At 41.9% G+C, this 18,919-nt stretch overlaps 1 protein-coding gene across 1 annotated transcript in view; it reads right to left on the bottom strand.

The window, feature by feature from the left end:
- Positions 1 to 18,919, bottom strand: part of plcb1l (phospholipase C beta 1-like) — a 56,521-nt gene that overhangs the window by 28,949 nt on the left and 8,653 nt on the right. The window contains 8 exon segments of the mRNA XM_073816641.1: positions 225 to 382; positions 1,202 to 1,348; positions 2,464 to 2,630; positions 3,328 to 3,428; positions 3,982 to 4,057; positions 4,136 to 4,189; positions 5,975 to 6,054; positions 7,736 to 7,876. Of these exon segments, the coding sequence (XP_073672742.1) occupies positions 225 to 382; positions 1,202 to 1,348; positions 2,464 to 2,630; positions 3,328 to 3,428; positions 3,982 to 4,057; positions 4,136 to 4,189; positions 5,975 to 6,054; positions 7,736 to 7,789 (837 nt within the window). The 5' untranslated portion in view covers positions 7,790 to 7,876.

The raw sequence follows: 18,919 nt of genomic DNA, 5'->3' as shown, positions 1-18,919 counted from the left end.
CTGTCAGCTACGCCAGACTACCTCCTCCAAACCATTTCCCTATAATCCTTTATGTTCTGCCTAAAGTTCATCCCATCTGAATGTTCTATTAAATCTCACCGCTGGTTCTCCGTTTCTCCACATGCCTGTCAAAACCATCACATCCTGCTCAAATCCCTCAGACTGCAGAATCCACACCTAACAAAGGAGATAAATGCATTTTCTGTGGTGCGCTATCAATTTACCTTGAAGGAGATCTCTGAGGTCATGGTGAAGCCGTGTGTGATGATGGGCTCCTCGTCGGTGGTGCGGCCCTTCCAGCAGTCCAGCTCTATACAGCGACAGCCGGACAGCAGAACCTGCCGGTACATCTCCACAGACGAGTTTCCTGCCAGCTGACCCGCTGCGGAAAATAACAGAGCACAGACACGCGATGGACATCAGATGGAGACTCAGCAACAAACCTCTCGCTTGTATATAATGTACTTTCTTTGTGTAGTGTTGCTGATTAAATTGCAGGAGGAGGTTGTTGCACAACCTGTCCATGTTTCATCTCAATATAGTGTTTCTCTTCCTTGTCAGTCTAACCCTAACCCTAATGCTGTATGTAGATTGTAAAAGTTTTTATACCATTTCTCCTACAATAAAAATGAACTTCAGCTGAGAGGAACTGCAATACAAAACCTTTAATGAAAGTGGAGAATCAGTCGAGAAGGTTATGTTACAGAAATCACATTCATTTTGGTTTTCTGAGTGATTAGTGCTTCCTTTCTGAATGAGATAACTGGCAGGACTTCAACTAAATGAATCTAAAAATGCATTAGTGGGACATCTTGAGTTTTATTGTAAAATTGAGTATATTGATTAGAAGTGCTGAGTCTAAGTGAAGTACAGCCATTAGTTCAAATGATACTGACATTAACATCATAATTCCACAACTACGTAAGTGCAATAAAATACAGGGAGGTTTTTGTCACTCCATCTTCATCCAAATGGCTAATTCTAAGTGCATTAGCATCTGAAAGCACACTGACACTAGATCATCTGTACTGGCCACAAACGATCATCACTGAGGATTATTTTGACATTTGGACAAGCATCCCACAAACTTTAGTTCATGTTCATCGGCTAAACATCTGCCTCTATGCCCTCAAAGCAACTCACATAGTAACATATCACCGGACAGAAACAGCATTTAAAAACCTGTGTCTGATTGGCTGACCTGTGAGGTAGGTGTTGTGCGAGGAGTTGATGAAGTAATGCGAGAGCGGCAGCGTCATGTCTTCACTCTGGTCCAGCTTCTCTGGAGGGATGATACTGTTCTCTTCTCCGCTCAGATATCTGGCGAAGCCCTCCACCGAGATCTGCCCTGCAACACAAAACAACCATATCAACGATCCTGTGTACATTTGCAAACTTTGGTCTGTGCTGGACAGATCTTCAGACCAGATGGTTGTCTTCTTTAAATACATCAGCGCTGCTCAGTCTTGCTTCTGGCGATCTACCTTCCCACAAAATCTAGCGCCAACTCCAGAACCAGTTACTGAAGGTCTTCAAGTACAGCACAGGTAAAGTAGATCTACAGGAACAGGAATGAGCACCTCTAATCTACTTAAACATGAGCATTTCCTCCTTAAGATGAAATCATCAGATGAGTTCAGCAGAAGCGACAGCTCAGACTGCTGGAATGTCAACCAGCCGCTTCTCATTCCAGTCCATTTTCACTGGGCTCCACGGCTCTCAGGTGGAGTCCCCGCCGTCCCTCTGGCCACTTTACGCTAATTAATCCCACCATGCCCTCTGTAGACTCCCACAGCCTAATTAACACAGTTCTTCCTCTGACATCTGAACGGGTTCCCTCTAATGAAGCAGCAAAGGGTGACTTTCATCTCAGCGGAGCGCTCACCTTTCCAGCCTCGTGAGGGAACACCACGGAGAAAGACTTCATTAATGCAGTCTGCTCAAAAATGGAGACGAGGTTCGTGAGGACAGCCGGCATCTCCACGGAAGACAACACTTCAGCATCTTTTAAATGAACGGGTTTTTGGATGGTTCGTTGCAGTGAGTTAGATTCACCCTCCTCTACTACAGAGCTGCTACAGTATGGCTCTTATCAAAACATCTACATTCACCAGTTCAAAAGGTTTTTGATTTAGTGATCTTCTTTTTACACTAAAACTGACTCTTTGCCACTTTGATATGTAAACGAGCCCTGTTATGATTGGTGTAGTTCACACTGAATAGCTGTGGGCGGGTCTTATGATAATGAGCTCATGGCTGCGATGTTGTTTCTGCAGTTTAAGCCATAAATATTCAGGATGGACTGAAGAGAGGGTTTTGACCATCACACAACATAAAACTCTTACTCACTGAACAGCAAATCAGTTCATATGAGCATTTTAAATCATCACAGCTTTAATTCTCAGGTATCAAAAAATCAGAAAGTGGACAGAGTCAGTTTGAGTGACAGGAGAATATTCCAACCTCTTCCTGAAAGCATGGTGTCAGGCTCATATTTGTCCACCAAACCCTGCACTTGTTCGGCTTTGAGGGGCGGGTACAGGATCTCATTCAGACGAGGGTCTCTCTGTTTGTTGTTCAGGAAATCCGTCATCTGCTCTACGGTGAGGTACGGCCGGATCTTAGCGCCGCTGCTCATCAGTACAGACAAACACACACACACAGAAAAAAATTACTTTATACATGATAGAAACCTGCAGCTGTAAAAGTCCCTTCATGACCACATACGAGTTTAGTTTGCATGAACATGACATCTAAATGGACGTTTATATTTCATGTATTGACACAGACAGACAGGTCTTATTGTGAACGATTCATATATATAACATGTATATTGCTCCACTTCTGAAACGACTTAAGCCCCGGTCACACTAGACTTTGAACATGCGAAATTCCATGGATGCTGCAACGGTCATGATATGCAGTCTTTTTAAAAAGTTAAATTCAGCACATGACAAATAATAATAATAATCTAAAATGTAAAAACATACAATCTACAACACTTTCCCGCAGCGCTGCAGTTTAAAATTTATGTTCTTTTCAATCAGCTAAGAGGTCATGCTGTGATCTGCTGTTGGTCTCACGGTGTCACGTGAAGCGAATCTGCAGGTCAGAGTTCACCAAGCTTGAACTTTGGAACACAGCGAAATCTTTTTGCACGAGCTTGCATTTCTGGTCTGATGCATTTGCGTACAAATAAATGGAAGTCAATTAAACTAAAAGTCTAGTGTGACCGCGGCTCTACATGTACAAGTGATGAGTTGAATTAGATCAATCCGTACAGGGTGAGGTTGGATTTTTTTCCACCAGAATGCAGAAGAAACGTACATTTCTGAGAAAATCGTATCAATGTCATTCCGTGGACAAATGTTGTTGAGGAGCTGCCGGTATACGTCAGGTGTAAATGTATCCTGAGGAATGGAATCATTCTGCGGGAAAAGACAAACAAGTGTGAAATACTGTTTGAATTAGGCATAGTCACAGACGCTGGATTGTGGACCAATGTTTTTCATTGAGGAGTTGCTCGCAGCACCGCAGGAATACAAACCAAATGGATTCCACATCACTGCTGGTTAAAGCAGTGCTCCAATGAACAGACCTACTAAACTTTCACAAAGCAGCGCGAACACAAGAGTTGTTGAGACAACAGCATACATTCATGTGTTTGTATGTGTGTGAGTGTCTGCCAGCTGTCTCAGATCAATTACCCAACAGAATACATCTAGGATGGATACTGCAGCAGAACGAAGCACCTTTCTATCCACTAAAGTCTTCAAAAAACGAGTGATATTTGTTGTTTAAGTTTCTGCTAGCACCTTAAGCATTTTACAATCATTAAAGAAGTAAATCTACTGTATCATCACAATTAAAACTAGGTGCTTTTACCTCCTAATCAGGATATTCAATATAAAAGAGAAGTACTAATGGTTCACGATTGCTCTAAAAGGAGTGAAGGTTTAGCAAAACGAAACGTTTTCTTACTCGTCCTGTCGGCAGGCCGCAGACTTCCAGACTGTTTTCAACTCGCCGTCTGTTGGCCGAGAACAGACGGAAGATACTGGAAGACAGAATGCGACAGCATCTGTACAGACATGTTGAGATAAATCTGTTTAATGTGTGCTGTGTTTTCACCCACTTTTTCACAGGAATCCCACCTTCGGCCGTCAGCTGTAACGTCAGTCTTGTGTACCTGTGAAGAACAGAATGAATCATGAATCATATACGGCCTGAACAGACAGACATCATAAAGAACTGGCCTGTCCCTGATCATGTGTGAAGCTACACCGCTGATACTCGCTAGTACTGGAGATAAAGGCTCATACTCACACATGCTACATTTATTCACTTCACATCTCACACACACACACACACACACACACACACACACACACACACACACACACACACACACACACACACACACACACATGTTGGGTTTACATGTTTTATGGGGACATTCCATAGGCGTAATGGTTTTTATACTGTACAAACCGTACTTTCTATGGCCCTACACCTACCCTACACCTAAACCTAGCCCTCACAGGAGATTGTGCATACTTTTACTTCATCAAAAAAACTCATTGTGCATGATTTATAAGCCTGTTTCCTCATGGGTTAGGAATGTCCCCACAAGGTCAAAATCTACTGGTATTCCTATCCTTGTGGGGACATTTGGTCCCCACAACGTGATGAATACCAGACACACACACACACACACACACACACACACACACACACACACACACACACACACACACACACACACACACACACACACTCATTTGTAGCAGTACCCAGTCTCGGGTGACACTCCAACACAAGGCAGAGAACTGGTATTGGTTACTCCTATTTTACACTGTAGTTTGTTAGTCTTAAAGCTAATGCTAGTGGACTAGAGACAAAGTACTCTATAAAAATATACTTTCTGTAGCTACAAGATACTAATAAATAGCATTCAACTGCACTAAAGCTAATTAAGCAGACACACTTTTTAAACCTATATTTTTAAAATTATATATTTTTTTCTACAATCAGTATTAATTTAACACAAAACAATAAGGCTACATACAACTTTTAAAACTCATTCATAAAAAAATATGATGATATACTGCTGCATTGAACTACTGTAAATATATATACAGTAACAGATGGCGGTGCGTCAGGCCAGCTAAACTACTGATTTATAGTTTGTTACGCTGGTGAGCGTGTGCATTTCTGTGCTGGTCTGTGTGTGTGTGTGTGTGTGTGTGTGTGTGTGTGTGTAGGTATGTACATTCCCACTCTGCTCCTCTCCCATCCCAGAATGCTTTGCGTTGGTATTGAAGCATGTAAAAGCACGAGACTCCTGTCTAAAAATAGTCCATGTTCAACACACTGTCGTTAACTATTCAGCAGTAAGTGGCTTTTTGCAAATAATTAATGCAGCCAAACTCTTGCCAGGCCAAAGTCACAGCCGTCCTGATTTCCAATCCGATGCGGGAGAGCGGCATCATGGGATCGAGTCCCGGACCCTCACCATGTGACCAGACGGCCACGGTCATGCTGTCGCTATGCAACGGTTGAGCAGACGGAGTTAATACTCAACCAGCTCACGCTCCAGTCCGACAGACGCGTCAATGGAGGATTACACGCTTGTAGGTGAAGCGTCTACGCACATTACAGGAGTAATATCAGACGTTATGTGAAGGTTGGACAAAAGTCATTTAGACTCGCAGCAGCGCTGAGCCTGTGAAGTCGGGCTCATTTTCATTTAAGTTTCAGCATCAGAAGCTGCAGCCGTGAACTAACATGGATAACACCACAGCTAACACGTGCTGCATCAATTTATTCCTCATATTTCCTCATATTTTATTTTGGAGTTTTACAGAATCTCCGCTGGCAAACTGCTGTGCTTGTGAAATGAGAAACACGTTTGTAAAGTGTGCTCATGACATCATAAACTTCTCTCTTGCTCAGAGAAATGGGAAACACTCACACTTTCTCCAGACAGGATTCTCTGGACATGTTCTGTGCCAGCAGGTTGGACGCCAAGTTAAAAAGCTCCTCGGCCCACTCCTAAACACACACATAAACACACATCAGACCGGTATCGAGTCTGGTTGAACTTTAGCATTTGAAGAGGCTCATTACAAAAGGCATTTGGCAGCCAAATGTAGGAAAGGGTTCATTGATAATATACATTAAACAATAAAAAAAGAATAGTTTATTTATTCATTAAATTAATTAATATGAATAAATGAGCGGACGGACAAAGACCATCATAAATACCATCACAACCCCCATCAGTTCACATCAGTGACATTAGTCTCAGTGTTTTCTTTGACTGGTGTTTGTGTCTCTGTTAAAGTGAATCAGATGATATCTTTTAGTACCAAACTACTGTCGGTCAATCGGACATGTTCACGTTCTTGTTGTTTCTCTCCACCCTCAATACCACGACTAAGGTGAGACCCTTGAGCAAGGCACTGAACCCCTAACTGCTCCCCGTGGTCTGCCACATTAGCTGCCCACTGCTCCGGGTGTGTGTGTGTGTGTGTGTGTGTGTGTGTGTGTGTGTGTGTGTGTGTGTGTGTGTGTGTGTGTGTGTGTGTTCACAGTATGTGTGTGTGTGTGTGTGTGTGTGTGTGTGTGTGTGTGTGTGTGTGTGTGTGTGTGTGTGTGTGTGTGTGAGTGTGAGTGTGAGTGAGTGTGTGTGTGTGTGTTCACAGTATGTGTGTGTTCACAGTGTGTTTGTGTTCACGATGTTTGTGTGTTCACGGTGTGTGTTCACTACTGTGTGTGTGTGTGTGTGTGTGTGTGTGTGTGTGTGTGTGTGTGTGTGTGTGTGTGTGTGTGTGTTTTTGTTTTTGTGACATATCAGGACACACATTGGTGTAATAACATGGGTATGACATAGGTATTACAAGGAGAGGGTGACTTATGAGGACATTGCCCATGTCCCCACTTTTCAAAAGGCTTATAAATCATACAGAATACGTTTTTTTGAGAATGTAAAGATATGCACATTCTCCTGTGAGGGCTAGGTTTAGGTGTAGGGAAGGTGTAGGGTGATAGCAAATATCGTTTGTACAGTATAAAAACCATTACGTCTATGGAATGTCCCCACAATTCACAAAAACAAATGTGTGTGTTCACAGTATGTGTGTGTTCACTACTGTGTGTGTGTGTGTGTGTGTGTGTGTGTGTGTGTGTGTGTGTGTGTGTGTGTGTTCACTACTGTGTGTGTGTGTGTGTGTGTGTGTGTGTGTGTGTGTGTGTGTGTGTGTGTGTTCACTACTGTGTATGTGTGTGTGTGTGTGTGTGTGTGTGTGTGTGTGTGTGTGTGTGTGTGTGTGTGTGTGTTCACAGTATGTGTGTGTGTGTGTGTGTGTGTGTGTGTGTGTGTGTGTGTGTTCACAGTATGTGTGTGTTCACAGTGTGTTTGTGTGCACAATGTTTGTGTGTTCACGGTGTGTGTTCACTACTGTGTGTGAGCACTTGGATGGGTTAAATGCAGAGCACAAATTCTGAGTATGGGTCACCATACTTGGCCACAAGTCACGTCCTTTCCTTTTAAAATTAGGTTAATGGTAATTATTGTTTCCTAAGGCAAAATACAACCTTTCAAACTAAATTAACAATTTATCTAGGTAGTGTCCTTTAAAGAAAGACGCTGAAGGTTTGATAGTTGTGTGTTTAGAGACTGTAAGCACAAGCCTTCTATCAATTTTGTGCGTTTCTTTTCTCAAGACGTTACCTTGGCCACCTCTTCATTGAAGGCTGTAAAGTTCAGGTAGGTGATGTTGACCATGTCCGCACCACTGACCACTGTGAGCGTCCTGTTCTCCAGCTTCCCCTCCAGAGTCCCCACACCCAGCAGCTCCCGCAGCTTGGCCTCCTGGAGAAAAACAGCAAATGCATAATGCAAACGACTGAAACGGTTGTCAAAAAGTGTTGAGGGAACGGTAGGATAAATCGGTGAAGGGGTCTGATGTGTCCTGCTGGATTGCATGCTGATCGTTCAGTTCAGTGTTCCAATGATCCTTCTTCTGGTTTAACATCTACATAAGGAACCCAACTGTTCAACAAGACAGGTCAACACAACAAAAAGATTGAATGTACTGCACTTTCACTAACTAAACCGATAAAACGAAGACATACACTTAGGGTTGTGCAATATTAAGATTTTTGATCATGGACGATTAAAGTATCCCGCAATCTGCTTTTAAAGAAATATCATAGTATCGTGCTACAGCGTGGAGTTCTGGCGCCGTCGTCTCAATATACCATACAACGCGACATACATTCACATCAAATGTTAACTTAGCAGAAGGGTTACAATCATGGGACACTGCTTTAATTCGCAAAATACAAAAGTACATAATTTGCATGTGCTTTAAAGCCTTGTTGAAATGTACTTGTTTATAGTTTAAATATGCAGTTTGTTAATAAAGATAACGTTGATGATCTCTTGATCTGGAAAGCACCTGCTGTGTACAAAGTTCAATAGAAAATCAGTTGAAAGCATCCAGTCATCTCATACCATTGAAGTCAATCTTACATTTATCAGTATATATTGTAATAAATATTTCAAAGTGATGAGCATTGTAAAGTTTAAAGCAGTGCTGAAAAGAGCCGGGGCTACATGAGCTCAACATCAGACGGGCTGCAGCGTTAATTTTGCGTCAAAAGATATGTGCTTATTGAAAACATGAAATACTTATTTCATAGATACATTGTCTTTTAATAATTCATGCACTTTTCAGGTACTTCTTCAGGAATATTGCTATTTTCAATGGTTTTTAAGGTCTTAAATTTAAAAAGATTTAGCACCTTGTATGAACTGTATAGAATTGGATCAATATTGAACTGAATTGATCTGAATAATGACACTATTGTTTTGCGTAGAGCTGCTATACAGCAGAATTTGAATTTGTCACAAATTTGATAAAGTTTGCACCGTTTACACTTCTTCATTTTGAAAAGTCTGTCATTTGGTTCAGGTCCAGTTTGATTAGATCAGGGTATTTGTAGAGAAAGGCTCAGACTCAATCTGTGCGACAGTGAAGGTGTTTAGATGCGGGTCAGACTCACATTTGCATGGACTGCAAATCCACAAAGCCCTGACCTGCAGCGTCTGACAGACCATAAAAATGAACTGGACAGCATATGCAGTTGCACGCATAATCAATAAAATGAAAAGTGCTGATTTAAACAACAATCAATCACACAGAGCGCTTGCACGCAGACTGACATTCATCACAGGATGAAAAAAATCACTGCCACTTTGTCAGAGCACTATTAATATAATGCTGAACTGGTGTTAAAGCTACAATAGAGGTAGAAAGGGGCTTATTTTGTATAACTTGATTATTTTAATCAAACAAAAAAGAGACATCAATAGAGACAGATGCTTTTAGTAGCCAGATGTGCCGAAACTAAGAGATCAAACTACAACTCCTTCATAACCATCAGAATGTAGTAATGTGCTCCATGCTGACGTCACCAATCCCTTATTTTTCATCCAACTGTCATATAGAGACACTTTTACAATTCAATCAATCAAAACCAGCTCACTGAAGCCTAATCTACACGAATACCCTTCATCATTTAAACACGTCACATTACAGAAGTAAAATGACCTGCTTACATGTTTTTTTTTTTTTATAACATCATGACTTCATTCGCACTCAGGAGCAGAACTGAATTAGTGCACTGGAGCAATGTGGGGCTTTTGGAAGACTGGCCTTAAAGTTCTGTTGCCGTGGCAATTGAGGCTCGAAGCCTGGCAGGGGCCTGATGTCTCAGAGCCAGGATCCTGTGTGTGTGTGTGTGTGTGTGTGTGCTGGATGCATGAAAGGAAACTCATTTACAACAAAGAACTTGCAATTAATGCTCGCAACAGTTCCTCTCTAAGGGAATCTAATGCTCTCTTCCTGCACGTGTTGTTCCGTGATGAGTACAAACCCGCCGCTGAAATCAAGCGTGTTTAATCATTTTCACTGTTGGCACTGACTCGTGGATTTTTATTTCTTGTTTCTTAACCCTCTAATTTCCTCCATAGACAAAGAGCTTCTGTCAGACTGATTCATTCATTTGATATGAAGCATTTGATCACCTTTATCTGAGCCCATCAAGATTCAGATAAAAACAGAAAAACAAATGAATCGGTTGTGTAAAGGCCAAGGCCGACTGTCTGACATCAATTGGCTTGTATGACAGACTGTAGGATACTGAACTAAGTCAAGTCAAGTCAAGTCACCTTTATTTATATAGCGCTTTTAACAATACTGATTGTGTCAAAGCAACTGCACAGTATTTAAACAGAACAATAGTGTGTAAGTAACGCATTATTGTAAATAATCAATTTTCAGTTAAAGGCAGTTCATCAATGAATTCAGTGATATCATCGTCAGTTCAGTTCAAATAGTATACGATATCGCTGGAAAGTGAGGACTAAATGACAAAGATATTTGTTGTTTATATAGAGCAGAGGTTTCCAACCACGAATCACAGCAGAACAAAATCATCCATATATAACAGGCTCAAGTTACAAACAGAACATTCAACTTATGCTAAATTAATATATATATATATAACCTCATATTAATACTCTCTCCACATATAGTCAAGATTTCTTGCACCAAAAACAAAAAATGGTCTTGACATCAATAACATTTTTGTTTATAATTATATATATATATATATATATAACATTTTTGTTTATAATTATATATATATATATATATATATATATATATATATATATATATATAGAGAGAGAGAGAGAGAGAGAGAGAGTAATATTTATTAGCATTTAATTATTTAAAAGGAGAGAGAACAATTTAAAACTATAATAAAGTTTCTAACAGAAATATAAAAGCACCTCATCTTCGAGTCAAGTTTTGATGGATGTAGGCAGATATAAAGCAGTGGAGCCTGTCTCTGGTCCGCTTGTGTAAATCAGCTCAGTCATACTTCCTGCCGCCCACCGTCCATCACCGCACACACGCTCATTCCTGCCGCTCCATGCTAAAGGTCAGCTCTTTATTGGTCGACTGTCAGTCGACGCTTCATTGACCAGGAGGATTCCACAGACTCGCTTGATGACCGCTCGCTTCGAATCCTCAATTAGACTGTTTAATTAACCAGAAAGTGAAGCAGATGGGCCGCACGTACGGTTGAGGCCTGTCACAAGTGTCAGCTCTGTGTTTGAAGTGTGGAAGCTCAGCTACAGCTAACAGGCTCAAGTCTCTATAATACCCTGTTGAAAAAAACTGCATATTCTAGTTAGATATGTTTTGATCCATGGCAGCTGGCTTGAGCTGGTCCTTAGTTGGTCGTGAGCTGGTTTAAGCTGCTCATGTGCTGGTTATAATAGCTCATAGCTTTTACAACCAGCTCATAACCAGCTCATAACCAACTAAGGACCAGCTTAAACCAGCTGCTATGCTTCAAAACATAACTAAACAGCATATTTGAACCGCCTTTGGTTCAGTTATATTTTTAGACTCTTATCAACTTAGTAGGACAAGTTAAAAACACTGAAAAGAGCAATAATATGAAAAACATTCAGGAAATAGCTTCCATAATACCATCTAATAAATTATGCAAATATGTAAGTACATATGGAGTGTTGTGGGCGTTTTCCTCTTGTCTGGTGTTCAGGAGTCTCAGTATCTTCTATGTGTCTGTGATCCTTTGGGGTTTTTATTGTGTTTTCTGGTGAGAATGTTTGTCTCAATGAAACAGCACATGCTTTGCAACACACATGATCTGAGGAATCAATCGTTCTGAGGAGCTCAAATACACTCAGCTTTAACAGTTCAACACTTAGTCCAGCACTACCAATGATGGAGTCACAGTCTAGTGGGCTCGTCACTATTAATAAAAACAAATACTATTAATAAAGCAGCTCGATCATCTTCCTCTTTCTGCTACATAATCAATTGTATTTCTCCTGTAGCATGCAGAATTTGTAATATCTGACCCTGGTCTTGTGTCCACTCAAATAAAATGACGAGCTCACCTCATCAAGCCTGACATAAAATCCTTCATGTCTTATTCAGCACAATCTGAACAGGCTGAGCTAATATAATGTGAGTCCAGTCTCTGTGTCTCTGAATCAAAGCAAAACCCAAAGCTGTATCAAAGCAGGCGTCACCAGCGTGTGGTGTTTGAACGCTTCGAAACAGCGAATCATGTCGATTCAATTGATTTGAAGCTTCAAAAAGGTTTGTTTCTGGCATCACTAGCTTTCGCATAGGTTAGGTCCATTTAGCTTCAAAGGGGGTTCTCATGGCATAGTGCTTAACCAAAAATGTAAAATGGCACTTTATGCCCAAAAGGTTGTCGGCCCCTGCTCCAGAAGGTTTATCCTCACCACAGTATTTCAGAGCGGAAGTAACTGTGACTGTGAGGAGAGTCACATGAAGGGACAAAATAACATGAAATAAGAACTCTTGTTTTCTGAGAAATGAAGTGAGTTTATGCTTAAAGAAGAAGAAATATCTGAAGCTGACGGTGTACAAGGACATGTTTTCTGTGCTTGATGCTGCTGCTGTTTTATGAACAGACTTTCCCCTCAAGAAACAACAGTCTCTGTCACCCCGCTGACAGTTTACTGCACTGATATGCTAAATAGTCATAGGTATTTGATGAATCATTTAAAGAACAGAAATATGAATAGCCACAAACAGTCACAATGATGTAAGTTCAGCGCTTTTTTATAATTCAGCTGATGGCAGAAACACCATATAATGCAGCAGCGGTGTGTGTCGGTCGAATGCATGTCCACGCGAACGTTAGACGTGTTGCAGACTCTTGACCGATCTAGTCTTATGAATGTTTCTCGGCACAGTTTATACAGTACTCACCATCAACATGCTGAAACAGGAAACAGACACGGAAACACACGCGCGGGCTGGACATTTATCATGACACTGCACTCCATTCCGGAAAAATAAATCTCATTGACTGTTTGAAATAAAGAGTTTGTTATTAGGGTAAATATATACTTTGTTTTTAGCTGTCTGTCGTCACCTGTAGAACAAGACACTAAAGCACATTAGTGTCCAGCTCCTATTGCCGGTGAAAACATATTGTACACCAACTACACATAATATCCACATTTACGGAAAACGCTGCGCTTTTAAAATGGGTTTCTGTTTGATTAGAAAAACGCGCATCAACAGAGTTTCATACGTCATCATTATACTGTGTGGATTTGGGTTAAACTGTGTGATAGAAACTAATCAAACAGTCCAAACCATCTGGAAGTTTCTAGAACATCATCTGGACCAATGTGCCTATAAACTGATAAAGAAAGAAAATACACTGAATACAGTAAATAATAGAGCAGTTTCCCAGCAAAGTATTTTCAGTATTCAGTCAAAAGTAAAAGTTAAGTACAAATTTTATGGTCCTGAATAGAGAAAATTCTTACCATGAGATGTTCTGACCATGTTTACTAAGCAGATTAAGATCTTGAAGTAAGACAATTCTGTCAAATGGCATCTGGTTCCTCAGCAGATGATGCTGCTGTGTCGACTGAATCACACGTTTAATCTTAGTTCAGATATAAAGCACCGAGAGCTGACAGACAATACATAAAGTAGTTCTTAATACTAATACTAAGACAAAGTCACGAACCTGAGTCTTTGTCAGCCTCACATTTCCAAAGCAATCCTTAAAGCAAAATGTTAAGTGCCCTCAGATCATCCCACAGTGCTCTTATTGAGGAGTCTCAGGACAACGACACTTAAAACAGCTCAAAGTGTTCACAAGAAGATTTCCCTCTGATAGACGCTGTCTGGAATAACAACACCGCATTTTTATTTTCCAGCTATGACCAGCTAATACCAGGCTGGTTGACCAGCTAAAACCAGCCAACCAGCCTAGGTTGTTTTTTTTTTTCACCAGGGTACTGAATAACTAACTCTAGCAAAAACACAAACACAGACTGTGTTTTTAAGACGTGGGTTCTGGATGATCCTGAAGAATGCTTCTCCAATGTTGATTAATACACACATCTGTGAACACACAAATCTATATGAATGCTATACTGTTCTAGATGATCTACTCTTACATATTTTCTATGCTGCAAACAGTCAATGGGCATATGAACTAAATTTATTGGCATCATGCTTCACACCTCCACCCCGCAGTAAAGTCATGAAACACCAAGACACTGCTATAGAAATGAAGAGTTATATTTCTAGACATTGACATGACTAATAAGACTACTCTTACACCTGCCTAAAGCAGACATTGCTTTACTGTTGCATTATTGACATATTTATGTGGCACGTGTCTTTGCGAGTCAATAAAGAACTAAGTTTTTCATGTACTTTAGGGTTTGTAGAACAGGAAGTAACTGTATTGATGCATTTGTACAACTTCATCAGACAACAACAAAGGCAAACAAATGAGGCTCTGTTTCGTTGCTGCGTTTCCAATGAATAAAAAACCACAATCTGCCCATGACGGAAACATGAATCACTGCTAGGAACCAGAAGGCACCTGTTGCCGGATGGGAAGATGCAGAGCAAAAGAAGAACTCGATGTTCCCGTCCCCTGTGGAGGTTAGGTACCTCAGCAATGGCACGGCTCCCGTTGTGCTTTGTGTTAGAAAGGGACCCAGAATGAAAGAGGCTGGGAAAAGCTGGGAATCGGCAGTAAAACTGATTAACGGTGGCCAGGTCTTTAGAAATACAGCAGGGCCTTAAGCTTAGCACGGTAGCTATGGTAGCAGTATTTTGCAGCTCTGACATTACTGCAGTTTTACACAGCGCCATTTACTGCCCTTTGCCTAACAACCGCGTTTGTAGTGTAAACAAAAGGTTTAAAAGTGACAAACAAGAGTCTGTTTTGAGAACATGTCTTACATTTTCATTTAAATGTACATCGATTCATTCAAATTCCAGAAAAATGCAACATGACTGCATTTTACACATCACATGCAATACCACACTCAGTGGAAACAAAAAAACTTTGTCAACTAACAGAGGATTTACATGAAAATTAAAGAATGATCAAATCTAAAATATAGGCACAAATGACATTGAATCCATTTAATCTGCATTGTGGAACTCTGTATCTACCAGACGGTGACAGTTTTAACATAAGTCACTTCACTGGACGACAACCTGCCCTTTTATCTCTTGAATAAAATATGAAGAACTGGTTTTAACAATTAAGCTGTACGTTGACCACCAGCCATATCACCCAGTAGCCCAAGACTGGTTGCCCATTGGAGCTAAGCAGGGTTGAGCCTGGTCAGTACCTGGATGGGACATCTCCTGGAAAAAATAGGTTGCTGTTGGAAGAGGTAAAGCCAGCAGGGGGTCCTGACTCTCTGTGGTCATAACATTTTTTCGAAAAGAGTAGAGGTGTGACCTCGGCATCCTGGCTTCATCACTCTGTCTCCTCTCCACCAATAAGCTGGTGTGTGGTGGGCGTTCTGGCGCACTATGGCTGCCGTCGAGGTGGATGCTGCACACTGGTGGTGGATGAGGAGATACCCTCTCACAATGAAAAGTGCCATATAAATGTAATGACTTATCATTATTACATCACTTGTCAGTTATAATCATCAAAATTAAAAGAAATAAACAATTGAAATACATCAGTCTGTGTGGAATGAATGTATACATTATACAAGGTTCACTTGGAATTAGTGAAATTAATCAACTTTTTGAAGATATTCTAATTATATGACCAGCACCTGTATGTATGTATATATATATATATATACACTCTATGACATATATTATATATTATTGTCCAGCTCTGTGTATACATATTGTGGCGTGAGGAGCAAACGACAGACAAAGTGGGTGTGGCGTAAGGCCTCGGAGAGGCTTTTATTAAACAGAAAATGAAAGAAAAGTGTCCAAAGGGGGGATAAAGTGTCCAAATAAAAGGGGGATCTGGTGTCCTCGAGTGCTGGGGTTTCGTGAAGGATGGGTAGTGTTCGATAGGGAAGGGTCCAGGTAAGGGGCGGAGTCCGGCGGCCGCACGCGCTCCCCGCGTGGGACCGGGGTGCTAGGGGCGGCGGCATCTCTTGCGGCTTCGTCCCTCTAGAGCTTTCACGGTTCTTCCAGCGGGGAATCTACGGCCCGGCATCCTGGCCCGCCGGTCGTCTCTGGTGCGGTCTTCAGCCGGACCGCGGGTCCGGCGGCTCGTCCTCTTGGCGGCGCGGGATTCCCTCTTCACCCCTTCCTGGACCCGCGAGGACACCAGCGTGCAGGCACGGGGGAGAGACCGGTCTCCTGAGGAGAGGCGTGCTCGGGATTTAAACAGCGGCGGTGATGAGGCTTCATTTCCTTCACGTGTTCCTCATCACACGCCGCCAGCCCGAGATGATTTCTCGCCCCTCCTCTCCCCTACACACCCACTCCCGTCAGGAGCCTGAAGAAGGGCGGCGAATAAGGGATGGGGTGGTGATGATAATTAGGGGGGAGGCAGCCGACTCGTCACATTCCCCCCCCCAAGCGACATCCCCGTCATCAGGTCGCCGCCCACGCAGGAGTGCTACCTTCCTCATCCAGGCTCCAGCGGTCGGAGTGGGCGGGGATTCCTCTCCAAGGCAACGCTCCCTCTCGCAGCGCACCGGAACAGGGACAGAAAAAACGGTATTAGTCGACAGCCTCAACCAACCGCAGGATAAGTGACTAATTGAAACATCACTTACCCTTCTTGCGGCTGGGAGGCCGTCTCCGTCGTTTCTCCGTCCCCGTCCGGGTTTTCGCGAACTTTTGCGAGCGAGAGGGGATGACGTCATCAGGTGTTGCCCACTGCGCTGTCTAAGCCCCGCCTTGCCCGCATTCTCCACCACTGTGGCGGGAGGAGCAAACGACAGACACAGTGGGTGTGGCGTCAGGCCTCGGAGAGGCTTTTATTAAACAGAAAATGAAAGAAAAGTGTCCAAAGGGGGGATAAAGTGTCCAAATAAAAGGGGGATCTGGTGTCCTCGAGTGCTGGGGTTTCGTGAAGGATGGGTAGTGTTCGATAGGGAAGGGTCCAGGTAAGGGGCGGAGTCTGGCGGCCGCACGCGCTTCCAGTGTGGGACCGGGGTGCAAGGGGCGGCGGCATCTCTTGCGGCTTCGTCCCTCTCGAGCTTTTACGGTTCTTCCAGCGGGGAATCTACGGCCCGGCATCCTGGCCCGTCGGCCGTCTCTGGTGCGGTCTTCAGCCGGAACGCGGGTCTGGCGACTCGTCCTCTTGGCGGCGCGGGATTCCCTCTTCACCCCTTCCTGGACCCGCGAGGACACCAGCGTGCAGGCACGGGGGAGAGACCGGTCTCCTGAGGAGAGGCGCGCTCGGGATTTAAACAGCGGCGGTGATGAGGCTTCATTTCCTTCACGTGTTCCTCATCACACGCCGCCAGCCCGAGATGATTTCTCGCCCCTCCTCTCCCCTACACACCCACTCCCGTTGGGAGCCTGGAGAAGGGCGGCGAATAAGGGACGGGGTGGTGATGATAATTAAGGGGGAGGCAGCCGACTCGTCACAATATACAGAGCTGGACAATAATATAGGTCATAGAGTACATACAATATTGTATGTTTATAATTTGCATCTTGGTTAAAATGTTTAATAAGACAAATAAAATAACGAAATAATAAAGTGAAATAAGACTTTGGCCAGTGCCTTTTTTGGCCTAAATGTTCTGTCATTATTTGTTTTTTTTATCTTTTGTTACATTGCATAGCTAATTTTTTTTTTAAAACAGAGGAATTAGTTTAGCTCAATGACTTGCAAAATAGTCTTGAAAACCAACATGAAACTAGTGTTGTTTTTGGCGGTCGGTTTTAATTTTAGTTTTAGTCTAGTCTTTGTGTGAAGCTGTCATTTTAGTTTTTATTAGTTTTAGTCACGTTCATACTCTTTTTAGTCTAGTCAAGTTTTAGTCAAGTCTGAGCATTTTAGTCTTATTTTAGTCAGAATTATCCATGACTATTTTCGTCTAGTTTTAGTCGACGAAAACTGATTACATTTAGTCTAGTTTTAGTCAATAAAAATTGTATTTTAGTCTCTTTTTAGTAATGCAATTTTATTTAACCCAGTCAATATAGTATAAGTACCTAGTAGTATAGATGAAACCAAAGTTTTCATTTAGCCAAACCCATTTCAAACAAGGTTATCTTATTATATTATTGTTACCTTATAGGCTCAAGAATACATCCATAACCCATGGAAGATGCTCTAATTTGAATTTACAACAAAATCAAATAACACGAACCCCTTGCGCAGGTTTCAAGTGTCATTCACTTTTTAAGAATAAATCATAACGAATAAATATGTACATGTGTAGTTTTGTGCATGTTCATTTTGTAGTAATCCCCGATTCACAAGCACTTCTAATTAATAATAATATTAGTCAGCTTAACAATATTTTTAATTTACTTTGATCATCTATGCCAACACGAATCATGCTTATATTTTTATAAGTTTATTTAAAGAGTAATTCATTTATACCTTGTGTAAGTAAAATATTTCTTATGGTTTTCGTAGCACAAATTGATCTATTTTATGCAACTGTCCAAAAATCGCTTGGGCATCTGGGATGCAAAAAAACTTTTTCCACCTTTGACCACAAGATGTCATTAGTGTACAACATGTTGAAAAGCTTTGAATAATGAACCTTTTTACGATAGAGTTGAGGGGAACGCTTCCAAGAAATGTCGTTTCTTCTTTTTCTCCCAAAGACGAACCCCAGCTGGCCGGCCATCGGTCCGTTTATCTGTGTCAGACTTAACTTCGTTTGTAGTCGTCTTCTAGATAATGCCGTGAGTGGGGCTTGAGAAAGTGACGTCGCCTGCGGTTTAGGCTAGAAGGGATACAGCTCTGGCTACTGGGCATGCGCACATCAATCTAACCTTATAACATTTCGTTTCGTCTCGTTTTCGTCAACAAAAATGAAGAGACATTTTAGCAT

The sequence above is a fragment of the Garra rufa genome, chromosome 13, assembly GCF_049309525.1.
Source record: "Garra rufa chromosome 13, GarRuf1.0, whole genome shotgun sequence".
Taxonomy (NCBI): domain Eukaryota; kingdom Metazoa; phylum Chordata; class Actinopteri; order Cypriniformes; family Cyprinidae; genus Garra; species Garra rufa.
Note: the sequence above shows the minus strand (reverse complement) of the source record. Positions and strands in the feature narration are given on the sequence as shown.